Raw genomic sequence first — 20,086 nt, 5'->3', positions numbered from 1 at the left:
CAGGAAAGCAGAGCTCCATCACACGGTATGGCTACTTGGGAAGATAAACGCCATCACTCTGAATGTGTGTTGTGTCCACCCCCCCCCTCCCCACCACCTTCCTCTTTCTCCCAGCTTTATATGCTGAGCATGACATGATGTAGTATGGAATATCCCTTGGGTCAGTTGGGGTTAGCTGTACCAGCTGTGTGCCCTCCCAGCTTCTTAATGCACCCCCGGCCTGCTCGCTGGCACGGCAGTATGAGGAGTAGAAAAGGCCTTGACTCTGTGTGAGCATGGCTCAACAGTAATGAAAACATCCCTGTGTTATCAACACTGTTTCCAGCACACAGTGTTTTCAGAACACAGCCTCATACTAGCTACTATGAAGAAAATTAGCTCTACCCCAGACAAAACCTGCACAGATAGGATTATATAAAATTTGTGTCAGTTACACTAGAAATGCTTGGAAAAGTCATTAAAATTGCAAAATTGAAGAACTTATCAACAGTGCAAGTTAAGTTGTAGATCATTACTGTTATGAAAAGAGAGGGTGACTGTCATTTTAAATTCTCTTATACCCTTAGAGAATTTAAGTAGAACTTTTTTAGGAATTTAATATTTTGGCTCTCAGTCTTGGTGATCTATATCTGTTTATGAGTATAGTTATGTCACTGAGGAAGATTGGCTCTTTCATTTAGAGGGTGGGAGGGGGAACGTGAAATCCTGACCTGTATCCTGATCAGTACAAGTCTACATTTCAAGGCTTTTTTTCAAACTTGGTAAGTCTGCTCGACTATTGCTTATTACCATTCAGTTGCCTTACTTCAGTAAAAATTGGTAGCTTGTGCCATGGTATCTGGGTAGATGAAAAATTACAAAACTAGTACAATCCAGCTGCTATTAATGAGTCATAAAGAACTTCCTTAGGTTGCCTTCCTGTCTGTTGGTGTATAGGAGTGGCTGTAAAGATGGTGATTTGGCTCCTGATGACCTCAGAACAATACGGACATCCCTCTATGGATTGATCAAATATTTCCTGAGCAAAGGTGGAACACATGAGGAAATACAGAGCATTGTGGGATACATCGCTGCCACCAGTGAAGAGGAGCAGGTATCCAATATGGCATAAATTAATAGTTTAAACTGTACATGTTTTTGGTTTGGCTTCTTGGTGTTTAGAAATCTTGTGTGCTTAGAAGAGGGGGGAACAAAAAAGAAAAAGACCACAAGCAAAGTGTTTTGTGTGGTTCTGTTTAGATGTAGCTAAGGCAGGTTATAGAAGCAGCCTGGGTGCTCGACAAAGTGCTCTGCAGGTGGCCATACTTTTACTGGTTATTATCTTTTCCCCTGAAGAGAACAGAAAGCACATGTTTTGTAATACTGTCACTAGAAAAGTTCTTTTAGTTTACAAAACCAAATGAATTTGACTTAAACTGATCAGAAGTTGTAATGATGTGGTTTTTATTTGGTAGATATCAACGGAACTTGAACTTGTTTTGTAGCTCTAATTACAGTTTGATAAGGTGTTCTATATATGGAAAAATGTATTAAATTGAAATTTTAAATGCATAATATAGAGCAGATAAAATGTCTACTTTATAACAAGCAAAGGGGAAAATTTAAAAGCCAAGAAAATTTTCCCCAAACAGAGCATGAAGCCTGAATGAACTGTACATTAATGTAATTGTCTTAATTTTGTAGCTTTGTGGAATTCTGGATGTTCTCTTCAGCCTACTTCATTCCAGCCCAACCTCAGACCAGCTTTTTCTATTGCTTTTTGAACCAGGGAATGCTGATATTCTTTATGCTCTGTTATTGCATCAAAGATACTCTGACAGGCTTAGAGAACTTGTGTTCAAGGTAATGAATTGAATTCTATGTTTTTAAAGTAATCAATTGAATATAAATTTGCATTTTTCAGTGGTCTGACTACAGAAGTGTATTGCAAAGATACTAATCATCTAAGTTCTGTTTTGTTTTCTTCTCTCATGTTAGCTAGATATTATTGTTTATTGAAATAGTAACAATGGAATTAGTATTCTCTTGAAATAAAGTATTGTGATCTGGAAAAAGAAAAAAACAGTCCATGTTGTTTGAGTTATCTTACAAAGTAAATTTTAAAAACAGTGCACCAGCCTGTTATGTACAATGAAGTTTAAGAGATCTGGATGCTCCCTTGTGTTTATTTTGCATTTTTGTGTACTTTTTATTGCAGATTGTTGAAGAGATGCTGAAATGTACTAAAGTTTATGAACGTAGTAAGCACCGTATGAGACTCAGAGAAGTGGGATACTCTGGACTGGGGCTCCTTCTGAATGAATCGCCAGTTACTGTTTCTCTTATTAAAAACCTTCTTAACCAAGTTCTGTATGCAGGTAACTGGCAAGAGTTGTGCTTACCGTCAGTAAACTCCTTCTGCTGGGAGGCAAATGTAATTGGGTTTTTGCTCAGGAAAACTAGACCTCTTACCTTACTGAGCTCTTCTATTTGAAGTTCTCATCAGTCTCCACTAATGTTTTCTTAGTTCCTTGAAGTTTGTTCCCTTTACTACTCCTGGATGTAGAAGTGAGCTCTAAAGCAATTTTTAATATTTGGCTCTTACATTCTCTTGCATGATATTTTTTGTGTTTATTTTTTTCTCCCCTACAGATCCAGTTGTGAATTATAAAGATCTATTAGCTGTAGTGCATCTGGCTCACAGATCAGATATAAATGTGAGAGTGGTTATCTGTAGAAAGGTTAGTCATCTCCTTTAAAACTGAAATACTGTCCTTTAAGCCTATAAGCTGTACAGTGTGATATCTTAATTATTTGAGACACAGTGGTGGTATTTGTTGCTGCTGCTTTCCTAAGCAATGATTTATGTTAAAACCGAAGCCCATCTGTCACTTAATGTTGAATTTTATGTATTCAAGTCCTTCTAAAAACCAAAAGAAAAAGCAAAGAGTCTATTATGATTCTCAAATAGCTTGCATTTTTAATATGTTATTTTGATGGTTCACAAGAGTGGTCGTGGATGCGGGGAAGAGACAGGGAAGAAATGGTGACTTAACAGTGCTTTCTTCCTAAACTGAACCCTGTCTGGCTTGTATCACTGGAATTGATAGTACTGAATGTAGCTGTGAGGCACTATATTGTCTATTAAGGTTTCTCAAAGTGAAAGAAGTGAAAGGATAATGTGTATTATCAGTAAGCTATTAATACTGCAGCTTTCTTCATTTTATCTATTTAATGGTTCCTAATCATCTGTATCTTTTGCTCTAGATTTTCTTATCTTGTAGAGTAATGGCAGAATAGGATTATTTGTTGTGATAACTGGCTTTTGCAGAAAAGTGGTTGAAGTACGAGGACTTACCAGTACACTTTGATAGCTTCTTTTCTCCCGTACTCCTCAGAATTTTTTTCTTTTTTTTTCTCAAATGTATTTTTCTAATGAGGAAAATGAATTTATGGCTTGTTTGCTTATTATTAACCACAAAAAACATTGTAAGATCATAAAACGTTTACTTGAAAGGCTAGAATTAATGGAGTTACAAGCAAAAATTAATGTGTAGGTGTGGGACATCTTCTTCTATCCTTAGGTTTTGCACCTTTTGCATTCCCAGTTGGATGCAGCACAACAGATTTCTCAACAGCTGGGCTGGCAAGACACTTTGATTAGACTATTCCTGAAAGAAAACTCAGATGTTCGGATTGGCTTTAAAGAGAACAGGGCTGATTCCACAAGGGAAGAGGAGAAAAAGCCTCCTGCTGAAGAGCTTCAGAAACATCAATCTGATAAGGCAGAGGGAGACAAAACTGGCAGCTTTGCATCTGTTAATGGTCTGTTTGATGAATGGAGATTAGAAGACAACAAATCCCTGGATGTCCCTGCTCATTTCTCTGTTATGCCACTGGAGGATGCATCCACAGCAGAGATGTCTTTTAGGTTGGAGGACCGAGAAGAATTGTGGCACAGTAACCCTTCACATTTAAGTTTAGATCTGTCCAGTGTGGACTCCTATGAATTGGCTGACATTGTGAATCAGATGACAGATAGCCAGCCCAGCACACCATCACCTACAGAGAACACGAAACCTTTCTCTGGGCAGCCTGACAAAGAGCTGGGCGTTACAAATGATGCGTGCTTCACTGCTGATCTTTCCTTATTTGAAAACCAAGGAGTAAGTAATTCACTCTCTGTGTGGTTGGTTTTTACAAATGTCTGCAATTCCTTTTTATTTTTCAATTATCTTACTGGTGGATTATTATTGTCCTTTATTTGTCCCTCCAATCTTCCAGCAGAAAAGCAAACGATATATCTCTATTACTGTGATTAGGGGTATTTTGTATTGTAATGACTTTTTTTGGTTCAGTAGTTGGAATAGCTTTGATGTTAAAAAATAGCAACAGCAAAAACCAAAACAGACGTAAGATTCCCCCCCCACCTCCCCCCGACAACCAAATAAAAACCCTACCAGCTCCCCCACCCCTCTATATTTCAACATTCTTTATCTTCCAGAGGAGGCAGGGAGCAGACTTGCTGTGAGAAATTCAAGAGTAGCTGAAGGACAGGTTGAAATAACGATGTTTGAAGTCAAGTCAGTATTTATTGCAACATATAAGCAAGCCACAGCCTCTTGTATTTGCGTTTTAATGTATTTAGCAATTGGACTTCAGACTGCAGAGTTTTCAAAATGCTGAAACATGCAAGCATAGGGACTGTGATGAACGAGAAATGCTTTGAAAGTGTTCTAGAAGGGCTGTAAATATTTACCTTCTTTTTGTAGGGGGGTGATAACGAACTCATACAGTTACTTACAGACATCCTACTGTGTATAATGTGGAAAGGCATCGAGAAATCTGATGATGCCGCTTGGATTGAGAGAGGACAGGTGTTTTCTGCACTGACCAAACTGGGGATATCTAATGAGTTGCTGCGACCTTCTGATGAAATTAAACTCAAGTGAGTGTACAGTTCAAGGACAGGGTCTTTCGTCCCTTTTGAGGAAAAACAGAAAAATAAGGGGTATTAGTGAAGCTGGGAAGGGGTGGCTGTTTCCCAGCAAGATACGTTTTTCTTTGCTCTCTCATCACCTACTGTCAGAACTGTATTCCGCTACCTGTTTAATAGTGTCATGTGGCAATAAGGTTTTGAAACTGTATTGCTGGTTTCATGAGCCTCTCAAAATCTCTTGTACCTCTTTGGCTTATTGAGGAGATGGCAGTTATGTCACTGCAGACTAAGAGACTCAATTAAATACTTAATTTGGATTTCTTTAAAGCCTCTTACAGTTAGAACATGTAATAGTTACTTTGGGATTTTGTTTTCTATGCAGCTTGCTGGAGAAGATGTTAGAATGGTCAGTCACTGATAACAGAGATTCAAAAGCTCTTCCTACACATGCTGAAAATGCCTTCAAGCTCTTGCTAATTGTACAAGATTTCCTGCAGGCAGAAGGACTAGTTAATTCAAATTTATGGACAGAAAAGGTAAAGTAACTGCATAATGGAAGCACTGTATTTAGGTTGAAATAGTAATGAAAAAGTTGTCACTTTAGATAGTCTCATCCCTTCTAGGCATATGTTTTTAAACTATAGATATTACAGATTAAGGGTTCATAGTGGAATGAATTGGCCCTTAATGAGTAAAAAAGCATGAATACTTACTACAGGGAATATAGTTAATTTTGTAAGTTAAATAGGTAAGTTGGTGCAATTTATTAAAAATCCAGGTCTCTTCAGACGGGAGAAATATTTAGAAAATGTGGGAGCTAATGAAACCATGTCAGTTGTAGCCTAAGCAGATTTTGCAACATCTATCAGCCCATATTGTGTGTTATATTCTATGTATCCTGAATAAAAGACCAGCCAAAACTCTGCTCTTAGTTGCAAGCTGAGAAATGTCACTTCTGGGCTTTGACCCATATTGAAGTTTAAACATGATTTCGTGCATATATATGCAAATAGCTCAATTTTATATATCAGACTCAGAAACATGAGGTCTGAGGAAGAAAATGACTAGCAAATACAATAATTAGTACAGTAAAGAAGCTTTCTGTCATCTGGCTGCTTCTCTTGCCTTCTTGACATATGTTGTAGACACCCATAATTTGCCTCAACATTTATGTAATTTCTGGCAGTGGTCTTGCTTCCTTCACTGGCTGAGTTGTCATTGATTTTGCCATTTTTCAAGGCTAAAGGGAAGAGGTATTGTATGGAAACCATCATTTTATCATGATAAATCCTTAAAGAAAAATCAGGTGGTTTAAGCCTACTTTTGAAGGAAAAAAAGTAACATTAAGAATCATCAACATAGTAATTGTTAAGCTGTTTTCTAAAATGCCTGCTTATAAGTAAACATAGCTTAATCTAATCTTAAAGCTTTTGCTTGTTTTTAAACAGTCTCTTGGTGGTAAAACCTTTGCTTTCTGTTGTGGTCTAGCTTTGTGAAATCTAATTAGAAATGAGATCCAAACTTTGGAGCAGTGAGAGTTGTGCTCGTTGCCAGCTCTGAATTGAAAATAACAGGAGAATTTAAATCACCATAATATTCTAAGCAGGACAGCTTTCAGCCTGCCAGAGAAGCATTCATGTGATTCTGGGGCTTAACAAAAGCATGATTTTACATTTGAGTAATTTACTAGGGAATGTATCAAGGTATATTAGTTTTAAGCACACATGTCTGGATAGTGAAACGTGCATTTGCCCTTTGAGTACCTACCTTTCACAGGGTTTGCTCACTTGTAGTATGGAATTACTGACAGAAAGGAGTGTCTCCTGGTAGATTTATTTTTTTCTTATTTTTAAAAATACGTTAATATTTTTTTCAAGACATTTTGAAGTTTCAAGCATTTCACTAAATCAGATATTCATAAAAGAAGCCTTGTTTTCCTTCCCAGGGGACTATGCAGATTGCCTCTTTGGCTTTTTGAAATTGTGTCTCCAGCTGGAGTAGCTGTTGCTGATTTTATTTAATGCAAATCTTCTTGTTTTTACAATAGCTCTTGGAAGAACTAGTGACTCTCATGGATAGCCTGTCAGTCTGGTACTCTGATGGCCTAGAAGCAATTAGGCTTTCACAGGTGCAAGTCCAGTTGCTCCTTGGATTCATTGCACAAGATAACTTACAGGTTTGTTGCAAATTCCTGCAAGTGGTACTGTGGTTTAAGTGCATGTTTGAGGAAACTGCTGTGGCTTATGGGGGAGCCACTCATACCAGTGAGCAGATTGATGGCAGTCCTTCACCCTTCTATAGGGAAGATATTGGTTCTTACCATTGGCAAATTTCCTCTACAGTCCTGTCAATGTGCACCTCCTGAGCCTGAGAAAGAGGTAGAGGGCAAGCTGTTTGAAGATGGGACTGTAAAGGCACAAATGGCAGTAAGATTTTGGTTCTACTGTAAAATACATTTATTAGCTGTTCCAGGTTTACATACATTAGGTGCATATGAACCTGGACTGTTCTGCCAAATTAGCATTTGGAACAAACTTAGTCTGGAATATGAGCCCTTCGATAAAGCCAGGATCGTTAGTTTAAGTATGTGATTTTCTCAGTGCAGCTGTGTGACTTTAGGGTTGCAGCTGACTCAGGTTTGGTCATCATAGGATGAAGAAGTGATCAGTGCCTGTATAGAATCATAGAATCATAGAATAGTTAGGGTTGGAAAGACCTTAAGATCATCTAGTTCCAAACCCCCTGCCATGGGCAGGAACACCTTGCACTAAACGATCTGATGCAAGTGTGCCTTCAGGCTACCTGGTATACAGTTAGAATACGTACATACTTCTGTGCTAAAAAGATAGGTCACAATTACTATTTTGAGAATTGCATTCATTTTTTGTTGTTTCTGTATAGGTCTGTGCTATGGCAGCAGCCAAACTAAACACCCTTCTTCAGACCAAGGTAATTGAGAGTCAGCCTGAAGCATGCTACCTCTTGGGGAAGCTGGAAGGCATCTTGAGTAGATCAATTGAAGAGAAGACAGAAACTTACTCATTTTTGATTCCCCTTGTTCGGACATTGGTATCCAAGATTTATGAACTTCTTTTCATGAACCTGCATCTCCCTTCATTGCCTCCTACCAATGGCAGCCCATCTTTCTTTGAGGACTTTCAAGAATACTGCAGCTCTGATGAGTGGCAAGTTTATATTGACAAATATGTAAGTAGTAGATTCTTTTTGTATCATTTTCCCCCTCTTAGCCACGAAAGCAGAGGAACTCCTTCAGAAATCACATTGTGCTGTTTGTTTTGGTGGGACCAGATTATTCCAAATATGAAGCAGTATGAAGAGAATTCATTCAGGCATGATCACGAGCAGATGGCACTTTACTGGAAAGATTGTTATGAAGCATTTATGGTGAACATGCACAAGCGAGACCGGGAGAGAGGAGAAAGTAAGCTTAAATTTCAGGTAAGGTTTTGAGTGAGTGGAAGTTTCTCTTAGAAGGCAACTCCCGAGACAGTTCTTCTCAGAGATGGAGAAACTGAATTCCAGGATGATCCAATTCAAGTGATTGCAGGCAGGTTGATTGTTCTAACATTTTTATGGGTAGTGTGACTATATGCACTTGTAAGATATGCTTTTTAATTCTGTTCTTTCTATTTAAGAATCTTACCTGTAAGCAGAGTTATTTCAGGAGAGCAGGCCTTTCTGGTAGTACAGCAACCTAAAATTATACTTAGCTATAAGCTACATCTTCTTTTACTCTGATTTCTATTTTGTAATATTAAAACTTATTCTCCATTATGATATGAGTCGGAGGGATTTGGGCTTTTTTTTAACCTTACTTCAGTACAATGAAAACATTTGAAACTGAACAGTTCCTATTTAATGCGTGGAAAAATTGTTTTTGAACTGATCTTTCTGTGTAAGGTCCAGACTCAGCTTAAGCATTAGAATTAATTGATAATTACAGCAAATATGATAGCTAAGTTACATTTCTCTTGTATCCCCTTTGTCACCTTAGCAAGGATCCTTGTAGTAAGCCTTTTTTTATTCAAGTAGCTAAAGGATGAGTACATTGAGTCACATTCTAGAATACCAGAATTTAAAGAAAAATCCTACCTATTATAATAAAATTTCAGATAATGACCGCTATTGTGATCATGAAAAATTGCTTTCGTATGGATTCAGCATTGATAACTCTTTGTTCCCATCTTTAAGTAGAAATTTGACTCCATTTCTTCCTGTACTAAGCTTTTTAAAATTTCTCTCATAAGCATTAACTTAAATTTTCAGAAGTTTTTATGGCTAAACTTTTGTTCCTTCTCAATTTATGAGAATTCTTGCAAGCCCCAAAACTGTGTTTTCAAAGGTCAGAGTTGTTTCAGTGATAGATGTATTTTTAATGGTCTTTCAGGAGCATTTTGTGGAACCATTCAGCAGAAAGGCTCGACAGGAAAATCTGCGGTACAACAGTATGCTAAAGCAACTTAACAGTCAACACACAGCTACTCTGAGACAGTGGAGAGCAGCCCAGCTTTACTTGCTCTCCGAACGTGGTCCTTGGTCTGAAATGTAAGAGTGAAGCTCTTAAGTCAAACCTATATGATGCTTAAACCATATTTTTTCACATGACTAACTTGCTGTTTCACATGGTTAAAACCTTGTCAAATTGGCTTTGGTAACCATTCTTGAGATGTGAAGTTAATATTGAATGCATCTTTTATAATGTTTTTTGCATTTAATTACCAAAATGCAAAGTCTGAAGTGTAATGCTGTGCTGTTCACCTGAAAACTAGATTTTCTTGCCAAGCAACAAATAAAAATTATTTATCAATGGAGTGTTGCAAAAACTTTTTGAGAGCTCCTATGGTTCTGTTGGAAAACAGAGACCAGGCTTAATAATAAAGATGAAGTTTTCATGCATATAGGTAATTTCAATTTAAAAGAATACATTTTGCCTGTCTTAGCTTTTGAGGAAATTCTGGATAAAGTTCTGGAAGTGTAAGCAATTTGATACATTTCAGTAGAAAATGGATAGTGTTTACAAAGTGCTTTAGGATGATAACAGCTGCAATATGAAATAGAAAATTAAAATGCAGTTTATTGCTTTTATATTTCACAACGTACAAGTGGATGACTAGTATTTTTCTAAAAACGTACTCTTTCATAATCAATTAATTCATATAGGTCTTTAGCTTTTTGACTGTGTTTATGAATGTTCTTATTTTCTTAGGAAACGGCATCCTATTCACTGGAAGCTTTCAAACGTGGAAAATTTTTCACGTATGAGACTAAAACTAGTACAGAATTACAACTTCAACTCTCATCAGGATGCTAGTGACCTGAGAGATAATTTAGGTAAAGTTGTATTTGATATTTCACTTGGTATTCTTCAGTCTTTACTGAAGAAAGATACACACTTTACTCTTTGTATTTAAGAATCAGTGATAGTAGATACTTAAATCTTGATTTTTTCTTTATTTTCTCTATAGTAAAATACATACTGGTGGTGGTGCTTTGACCTGAAACAGCATCTTTCTACTGAAATCATTTCTCCTTGTTCATTGAAATGTGTGTTTTGGGTGTGGGGGGGGGGGAACCAAAGCAACAACAAACCAAACCCGAAACAAAACATAAAACCAAAACAAGCCACCAAACCTGCCAAACTCCTTTGTTATAAAATAAGCAGTCACATAGCTTTCTTTCATAAGATTATTCTTTCAAGAAAAGGAAACAATGAGATCAGAATAAGCAGGCAGGATTTGTTTAAAACCTTTTAGTGCTTATGATTAACATGTGTAGATATGATGTGCTTTGTTTCAGGAGTGTGCCAGACAGCTGAGTTTAACCTACTTAAACAGTCTTTTAAGTAGGTGTGTTGGATATCAAGACTCAAACAAAAAAATAACTCTTGTAAACTCAAGTAAGCAAACTAAAGGCAGTGTATTTCCATGAAATCTGCATGCTTTACCAGTGTCTGGCAGAACACTGCAAAGTATTTTTATTGGAAATGTCCACATCAGGATCCAGTTTAAAATTTTCTTACATGTTTATGTCTTCCCTTTATACTGTTATACTTTAATATATATTTCCATGCAGTTCAGGAGTATTTTTAGTGTTCTGCTTGCTCCATTAAGTATTTAAGAAGCCTGGTTGCTTCCTAACTCAGTTAAAACCAACATTTCACAGTAGAAAATACACTCTGTAATTTAGCTTTCCAAAGCATTGTATGAAAAATTTTTCTGAGCTCAAATGTCTACTTATGGTAGGTGTGCATCAGACAGAGCCCTCTAGTGAGTCTCTCCTTCTGGAGGTGGTGAAGCAGGTGAAAGTGAGTGACTTGGAAGATGATGTTCTTGAACTACCTGAAGAAGACACAGCAGCCAGTTCCAATTTGTAAGTACAGCAGAATAGAACAGTTGAAATTTGTGTGCTAGGGATAAGGAGAAAGGAACAACTTTGGGAGTTGATTAGCATACAAAGCTTCCCTCTTCTGGCCTTAATACAATCCAGGCCTTTGTAGTAATTTTGAATAGCAGAATAGTTGCTGTTGGATTTATCATTGTGAACAGTGAGAGACAGAGCCCCAGGGAAAATAAGGCAGACCAGATGCTTGTGGTTTGTGAGGATTTTTTGGTGGTTCATTCCTCATAGTTGGCCTGAAGCTGAAGCTACAGACTTGTTGAGACTTTTTTTGCAATGTATATTTGCTGTAATTCTCAAGAAGTGGCCTGCACTGTAGGGGCGTAGACCAAACTGGAACTGGCTCTTGTTCACAGATGCCAGGGGCATTCCCTTATAGTGTCAGCTGCATAGTTGCTTGGTTGGTATTAATCTGCTGGAGTCCTCTGCGTTTAAGAGCATTCTAGAGAGAAGACTTGCTGTGCTTCCTTCATATGCTTCCCTTGAAGGCAGGGAGAGATACCAAATGCTTCACTCCAGTAACTGGACATGTGATTTTGTGCATGCATTTATGTGTTCAAGTCCAGTAGAGATGTGGCACTTCTTTGAGTGATACTAATGCATTTTCTTGTATCTATCTTAAACACTTGCTTGTGATGCGTCATATCTATAGACTTCTGAGCAAGCATTTCTTCAAATGCTTCTAAAGATAACTTTAGTCACACGAACCAGGACTCAGCTCTGCTCTGGGTCAGAGCATTTAAGCACCTAGCAATTAAATAAGAAAGAGAAACACAGCCTCATGTTTTTATATTTCAAGGAAGGTCAAGTCCATTGTGCCAGAGACTGAAATACCAAACCTGAAGAGTGATGCTATGAAATTATGTTAGGTAGTCTAGTCTGAAACATCCAAGACCCCTGATGGAAGTAGCTTCATATAATAATTTGTTGTACTTTGAATGCCATTCAAATTTGATTCTTTTCTAAACTGCACTCTTTACCAAGTACCTAAGCAACTGTGTAATCTACCCAAGTGTGTTAACGCTTAGTGGTGTTTTTGTAGGGATGACAAGGACGAGCAAAGTCAGAAAGAAAAACTCATATTGTCTGAAGACTGCGAACTCATTACAGTAATTGATGTGATACCTGGCAGGCTGGAGATCACTACCCAGCACATCTATTTCTTTGATGGCAGCTTTGAAAAAGAGGAAGGTGAGTACAATCAGTATCTCTTTCTTTCCAGTGCGGTTCAGCATTCTGTTTTTAGTCGGCTGAGTGTGATTTTTTTGAGATTGAGTGTCAAACTAATTATGAAGAGACAAGTTGTGAATCTGTACCTAAAATTAATGTTGTACTTGGTGATCAGTGGCTGGCTGATCCCTTCAGAATCAGGAATCTGGAACTGTAGTTGGCTGAGCTGTTAAATTGATTCAGTATTCTTAGTATTTCTTAAAAAAATGAAGTTATAAAAAAAATCAAGTTTGCTGATTAAAAAAGTCATTAACTCTAATTTGCTGCTTAAATGGCACTTGCCTCTTCTGTCTTTTTGTCAACAGTATACATTTATAATGTGTCTTGGATCAGAAAGCAAAAACAAATTCTATACTCAATCAGCTATTTCCTGCTGCCTCTTTCTTTTAGCAGAGCAGTAGCTGAAGTTAGTAATATTTTCCTAGCAAAATGATTGGAAATGATACTGCGTTACGTCTATATGAAAAGTTTTTGGTATATTTCAAGTCAATAACCAAAGTGCTCTTCCTAGGGGTAGGGTTTGATTTCAAATGGCACCTTTCTCAAATTCGAGAGATACATTTGCGTCGGTACAATCTGAGGAGGTCAGCTTTGGAGATCTTCCTTACAGATCAAACCAACTATTTCCTCAACTTCAATAAGGAGGTATGGGTTCCCTGTATTTCCTTGATTTATATAATTAGCACAAATATCAAGTTTAAGTTCACTGATTGTGTCTAATTTGAGGCTGGTGTCTTTCATACTGTAACACTAGTAGCAAAAGGTTTGCTAGATATAGCCATTATGGAAAACTAGACTGCAGTCTGTGAAAACTACAGTCTGGCATCTAGAAACTGATTAATTGTGAAAAGACAGATCAAACAAGATTCTTCTTTTTCCTGTCTCTCATTCTCTCTGATACAGAACAATTATTCAACTAAAATTACATGAATAGTAATCTAAGTGTCTTGAAGCCCACACATCTTAAATATTCTGAGCAAATTAAGTACAAAACAAAAGAGACTTTCTATTTTACCACAACACTGGAAACTGTTGCTATTTCTACGTTCCATGGTTTAGGATTAGTGAATCATTCTTGTCCCCTCCCTTTCCCCTCCCGTCCCCCCCAATAATAATGTCACTGTAGGTGATCCTTTGTATTAGAGACTAAATTGCATACTAATAGGTGAGTTTATGAATAGCTCCTATAAAATGTGAGTGTTTAAGTAAATAAACCTTTGCAATAGTTTTGTAGGGAAAACATTGGTGTAATTTTATTTGAACAGCAGCAGTATTTCCTACGTGACTTCTGTGGCAATAATGATTTTCTGTGTAGCATCTACACACACACACAAAATTACATACGTTGCCTTTATACCCTGTAACCGAAGAATGTCACGTCCATCCATGTCCCAAATGTTTTATGCAGCAAGAGATAAAAGTGCTTAAAAGTGTAACTGTGCACTGTTTATTGCGTGTGTTAATTAGCAGAGAAATTGCTTACTTGTACGCTTCAATCTCCAGAATAATTTTTTTATAAATGCTGTTTTCTAACAGGTACGAAACAAAGTATATAGTAGAATACTGTCGCTGCGTTCTCCAAATATTTCTGGGACCAGATCTCCACAGGAACTTTTTAAAGCTTCAGGTTTAACGCAGGTATGGGACATCTAGAGCATTCCTGTGCTTCTTGAAAGAGTCCTGGAAGGTCCTGGACTACTGATTTTAGGTTGCTTTTTTTTCCTCAGTGTTCAGATGACATCTGCCAACTCCTGTACCTCAGTCTGACCCCTGAACTTTCACATGCATATTTTGTAGAATTGGTGTGTTTTTGTTTGCAGTCAGTGAGGTAAATGGATAGAGTCAGGCTCTGTTGATGTGATTATGACAAGTGTTCCAACAAGAATGGAAAACCTGCTTCTGTTTTTAGTCCATGATCTTGAGTTCAGATCTTGGAACTTCTTTCACTATATGTGCAAATAATTTTCCATGCTACCTTTTTGTGATGGGGCTTTCATCAAAGTCCATGTGAAGATTAAGCAGGATATATGGTCTTTAAAGGAATTAGTAATATTGGTATAAAGGGAAAATGTCAAAATGTCTGTATTACACTAAACATGGATAAACTTTTAAATGTAGTAAATGTGTTTTTATCTTCTGAGAGAGATCATCTAAGCTTCTCTGAGAAAGCTTTACAAATGACTTTTAAAACATGGGAAATACTTTTCCTTTTTTTCCCTAATAATAAAAGCTACCATGTTTTATATTTACATAGAGAAAATATCATCTGTAATGAAATGTCTCCATCACACTACAGGGAGATACTGAGCTCTTCTGAACAGAGCTCTGTTTTTTAGTTTAATAGTGGAGCAAAGGTGCAAGGGCAGTGTTAGTTTACAAATTCCTGTACTATTAACCAATGGGAAAACAATTTATAAGTAAGTTTTGACCATAGAACTCTAATGGATCTCAAAGTTCTGTTCTCCTTTTTCTCAGTACCTGTTTACCTGCCTTCTTTTTGTTTCTTCATTTCTGTTTTTCTTCTTTTCTTATTCTGAGCCTGCTAGTTGTCTGCTGCCCTGTATTTAAAACAGTACTGGCATCAATCAGGGGCATTATTTCAATGAAATATAGGTAGCACAGTCACTGAATCAAAGGGAAAATAAACTTTATTAGGAGAGATTAAATTTGGACTTTTATACCATTCTTACAGTCTTGTGCCTTTCACTTCCCAGTACTATCCTCTGCCAGATGAATACTGACATGTAATTTGCGATAGTGGTATCTTTGCTGTAGTAACTTCCATTGTATCTTTTTTTTGTCCTTCAGAAATGGGTGAATAGAGAAATATCCAACTTTGACTACCTTATTCAGCTGAACACAATGGCAGGACGAACTTACAATGACCTTGCTCAATACCCTGTGGTAATTAAAAGAAAAATTTAAATTTTTTTATTTATTTTATTTTTTACCAAAGATATGTATTATTTCTATTTTGAAAGATAGATTTTTAATCTCATTTGATCTTTGACTCTTTTTGGTTTTAGTTTCCCTGGATTTTACGAGATTATACTTCAGAAGAGCTGGACCTGAATAATCCTGCAGTCTTTAGGGATCTGTCCAAACCTGTAGGGGTGGTAAATGAAAAGAACGCTAAGGCTGTGAAAGAGAAGTATGTATTTGACCACTCAATTATATTTGTCAGTCTTTTCTGAGTCTCCAGACTAATAGAAAAGTAAAGTTGTGACAGTGAAATTTTTAAAGCTAATTTTATAACATCACAGATACATTTGCAAAGGTTGTTGATTTGTTGCTCCTGCTGCATTCAGATTAGTTAGCTTACATGGCAGTGAAAGGACAAAACTTACTGTTGTAAATTTTCAGTTGTTTCTCAGATGTGGAGATAAAAAACTGAGAGGCTGTAGAAACACTTAATTTCATGGCCCAGCACATTGAAGACACATACATGTCCCATTTCTGATTCAAGATCATTCCGGTTACTTGAGCTGCCTGTGCTGAGAGGTAGCATTGATCCTAATCTGTGCTTCGTGCTCCTTTTTTCGAGCATAGATTATTATTTTTGAAGTAAAATATAACTCAATGACTTCCAGCAACTCCTCTGTAGGTAGGAATGACAAGTACTTACACCCACACATCAGTATAGTGATCCTTTTTTGCTAGTGTGGAGAGTAAGCATGCTGTCGTACCAGATTGCACTTGTCAGGCATCCTCCAAAACCAGCTTTCTTCTGAATACTTGGAGGAACATAGAGAATTTTCTTTGAATTATTAGGCTCTATCCCTGACTGTAATGAAATTGGTTCTCCAGCAGTATGCTTAACTATAATTTCTCTTACTAGCCTTGTGACACTAAGGAATATATCAACCAGATGGTGGCATAGTACTGCAGACTGAGTTTGCCAGTAGAAAGGGAAATGGGCATGAGTGCTAAATAAATCTTTTCTGCATCCTGATGCAGTCACACACACACATCCCCCATCACACACCACATTCTCCGCCCTCCCCCCCATCCCTTAAATCTTACAGGAAACTGTCAGAAGTCCTTTCAATAATAAATATTCAGTTTAGTGATGTGGGGGGTTTGCCTGTTGTTATAAAGACATGCTAAATCAGTACCTGTCTTGCCCTTTATCCAGTCTCTTAAAGCTGATAGCAAATGCCTAGGGAAGAGTATAAGAATAGGCTTGTAAAGGCTTCATTCAGTGTACGTTTCTATCTTTCAGCAGTCTTGCTTAGGGACTTTCTAAATCAGATTTGGAATCCTCATGGTTAATAGAACTCAATGTATTGCTCTCTTATAGATTGCTGTGCTTGTTTCTCTTGAATTCTTGCCTCCACTAAGTATAATCCACATGTGAATCAGCTGTAGTGCTCAGCTGTATTCATAAAGATTTATTTTTTCAGATATGAGAATTTTGAGGATCCCCTTGGGATGATTGACAAATTTCACTATGGGACACATTACTCAAATGCTGCTGGTGTCATGCATTACCTCATTCGGGTAGAACCTTTCACAACACTTCATATCCAACTTCAAAGTGGCAGGTATGATGTGAGCAAATAAGCAGCACCTCTTTTTTCTTCCATATCATTTAATTGGGGGAATGATTAAAGTCTAACCTGAGTTTTCTGATCCACAGATTTGACTGTGCTGACAGGCAATTCCACTCTATTCCTGCTACCTGGCAGGCACTCATGCACAACCCCAATGATGTCAAGGAACTTATCCCAGAGTTCTTCTACTTTCCAGAGTTCCTGGAGAATCAAAATGGTAAACTGACTGCTCGGAATATTTCCATAGAAAAGTGTTCCTTTATTCTTCAGAAAAAATTTTACCACCATTTGCGAATGCTGTGGAACACTTCTTGTTTAGGCTTTATAGTGTGCTTACAGAAATTACTTTAATCATCATGTTGGCTTCAAACTGTTTAATGAAGACACCAGCTGTGTTAAGCAGCAGCCTAAACGTTGTTTAAAATTCAGACTGGGTGCTTTAGGATGGCTAAAAATAGTGTTGTTTACCTAGTGTAAAAGATCAGAGATGCTCATTTCGATGTTTGAAAAAGAAAAAGTTAACAATAGTTAATACTGATTAAATAGCTAGCAGAAGTTAATACGGATTAATTAGTATTCTTTTTACTGGGTTCATTTGGTTATAGAGTTTGGACATCTTCAAACATGTTAGGTCTTTTACTTGTTCCAGGCAACAAGCATATTTTGTGCTTGTTACTGTTGTCTTTCAATGCAGTGTTTAAAGGCACCTGATTTTAGAGCTGTGTAAGGTTTCAGTGCCCATCAGAAGAAGTAAAAAAAAGAAAGCTGTTTCACTCAAATATAATGCTGATTGAAAAGGCAGCATCCTGCATTCTGATACGAGATTCCTAGCCATTTTTTGATTCACATTTATTGCATAGGGAATTCTTTCTCTACCTATTACACAATTTAAAAATGGTTTTGTGTTTTTGTGCTGCTGATGATTTAGTCTGCTCACTACAATCTACTAGAGTTCTAAATTATAAAAATGGGAAACACTCAAGTCATGCTTTCAAAAGTCATTGAAGTATTTCATTTTTCCACTGAAAGTTGATGGGATCTAAGACTTACTGAAAGCCTTGATTATACAACCATTTAAACCTATAAGTAACCTAATTCTTTTGAATAACCTCATTTAAATGTTTTGAACTCCCAACCCTGTTAGAACAAAGCAAATGCAGATATGTTTACAGATAGGTGTGTAAAATATTTATGCTACTTTAAAGGTTGGGACTTCAGCTTTAAAATCACTTGGGAGCTTTGGAAGTTTGTTATCCTGTATTCTTCCACATTTTAAACATTCAGAGCAGACCCTGGGCTCCTATGTCAGTGGGAGGGTTATTGGAGATTTGCATTAATAATTTTTCAGTATCCTTCATTGAGAAAATAATGCTTTTTAATCTTGATAAGGGATCAAGATATTTTCAATATTTTGCAGTAACTCTTAAATTTTTCCAAATTATTCACTAGGTTTTAACTTAGGTCAGCTTCAAATATCCAAAGAGGTGGTAAATGATGTTGTTCTCCCCAAATGGGCCCACTCCCCAGAAGACTTCATTTATAAACACAGGAAGGCTCTGGTAAGATGATGTTTGTATGTGTGAAGTAATGATAAAGAAAGCACACTTATACATTGTCACTGTGTAAAATACTGGGACTACATTCAAACTAGAGTTGTGGTTGCATTTGACTTAAAAATACCATTAGAATTTAAGTTAAAAGCACTGTGCATGTCAATGAAATGTTCAAAAGGAAAAAGGAAAGATCCTGAAGATACTAATAATTTGGGAATTTGCTGCCCTAGGAGGTAAAATACAGAATTAGGTGGGTTTAGGTAGTAAGACTTCCCTTGCTTTTTAAAGACTATTTTGTGTGGTGCTAGGGAACTAGCAGCTTACCTTTCCTTGCATAGTTGCATTTCAGTAGTCTAAATGTGCTGCTTCGCTGTATTTATTTTCCCTCTTACCTGGCAGCTACTGCCCTTAACACACCTGGATATTCTTATGCTTCTGCCCTGTACATTGGTATATACCTGGTTTGTGGATACTCTGAGTTTAGGAATTATATCTCTTTCACAGAAAATACTGAATACTTTAAGAAGGGAGCAGTACTTCTCTTATTCTTACAAGAACATTTTTTCCTTCTAGGAATCTGAGTATGTTTCTGCTCATCTTCATGAATGGATAGATTTGATTTTTGGCTACAAGCAGAGGGGACCAGCTGCAGTGGAGGCGCTCAATGTGTTCTACTATTGTACTTACGAAGGTACTAAGCAGTATGCTCTCTTGTCATTGTCATCAGACTTGTGGGTTTTCAGTATTAGAAAACACTTGATTTGTAAGCATGCCATACAGTAGCATATGGTAAGGTAACAGAATTGTAGATGACATACAGCAGTATAACTTGTAATTTATCATCAGATAACCAGAATATTTGATGCTTCGACCAGAAGTTGTGAACCTAAAATATTAATAAAGAGGTTTGGGTTTTGTTTGGGGTGTTTTTGTTGTTGTTGGCTGGGTTTGGTGGGGTTTTTTTTAAGGGGGTGGTTCCAGTTGCTTGTATTTTTGTTTCTAAAAGTGCTTGGGGTTTTTTGTTAGTTTCTCATTTGCTTGCTTGAAAGCTTTTTGTGAGAAGAAGTTTCTTGTGGTTTATGAGTCAAGGCAAATTGCTTAAAAACAACAAATACTTAAGACAAATGTTAGTCTGTTAATTCTTTGGAATTTTGGGTGGCTTGTGTGCAACTTATTATATGCATGAAGTATGTTAAATTCATTTGGTAAGACAAAAGCTTGCAATTATTGCGCTTACATACACTTAAAATTCTACATGCAGAGCATTATTTTCAGATCATATTTTATATGGAGACATTGTTTGGAGGCTTTTCTGGGGTAAAGGATGATAATGATGAAATTAATTAAGTTCTGCAACACTTGTTGACCATATTGATTCTCAGTAAGTTGTTTGGATTGTGTTGTTTTTCCTTTTC

At 37.0% G+C, this 20,086-nt stretch overlaps 1 protein-coding gene across 9 annotated transcripts in view; it reads left to right on the top strand.

The window, feature by feature from the left end:
* Window positions 1-20,086, top strand: part of NBEAL1 (neurobeachin like 1) — an 82,982-nt gene that overhangs the window by 49,210 nt on the left and 13,686 nt on the right. For 6 of the 9 annotated variants that reach the window (XR_004389921.1, XM_030487979.1, XM_030487981.1 and 3 more), the window contains 22 exons: window positions 937-1,093; window positions 1,684-1,842; window positions 2,198-2,357; window positions 2,632-2,720; window positions 3,564-4,145; window positions 4,752-4,927; window positions 5,301-5,454; window positions 6,966-7,094; window positions 7,820-8,125; window positions 8,204-8,377; window positions 9,327-9,484; window positions 10,146-10,270; window positions 11,182-11,308; window positions 12,378-12,526; window positions 13,077-13,210; window positions 14,102-14,203; window positions 15,374-15,469; window positions 15,592-15,716; window positions 16,969-17,109; window positions 17,205-17,335; window positions 18,568-18,677; window positions 19,245-19,362. Coding sequence is in view for 8 of the 9 variants with exons in the window: in XM_030487979.1 (XP_030343839.1) it covers window positions 937-1,093; window positions 1,684-1,842; window positions 2,198-2,357; window positions 2,632-2,720; window positions 3,564-4,145; window positions 4,752-4,927; window positions 5,301-5,454; window positions 6,966-7,094; window positions 7,820-8,125; window positions 8,204-8,377; window positions 9,327-9,484; window positions 10,146-10,270; window positions 11,182-11,308; window positions 12,378-12,526; window positions 13,077-13,210; window positions 14,102-14,203; window positions 15,374-15,469; window positions 15,592-15,716; window positions 16,969-17,109; window positions 17,205-17,335; window positions 18,568-18,677; window positions 19,245-19,362 (3,602 nt within the window). In the remaining variant the exon portion in view is untranslated. The remainder of the gene's footprint in view (window positions 1-936; window positions 1,094-1,683; window positions 1,843-2,197; window positions 2,358-2,631; window positions 2,721-3,563; window positions 4,146-4,751; window positions 4,928-5,300; window positions 5,455-6,965; window positions 7,095-7,819; window positions 8,126-8,203; window positions 8,378-9,326; window positions 9,485-10,145; window positions 10,271-11,181; window positions 11,309-12,377; window positions 12,527-13,076; window positions 13,211-14,101; window positions 14,204-15,373; window positions 15,470-15,591; window positions 15,717-16,968; window positions 17,110-17,204; window positions 17,336-18,567; window positions 18,678-19,244; window positions 19,363-20,086) is intronic. The other 3 variants (XM_030487983.1, XM_030487980.1, XM_030487978.1) reach the window with 1 other exon arrangement.

This window comes from Strigops habroptila, chromosome 5 (assembly GCF_004027225.2).
Source record: "Strigops habroptila isolate Jane chromosome 5, bStrHab1.2.pri, whole genome shotgun sequence".
NCBI classification, from domain to species: Eukaryota; Metazoa; Chordata; class Aves; order Psittaciformes; family Psittacidae; genus Strigops; species Strigops habroptila.
This window is presented reverse-complemented; position numbering and strand designations above follow the sequence as displayed.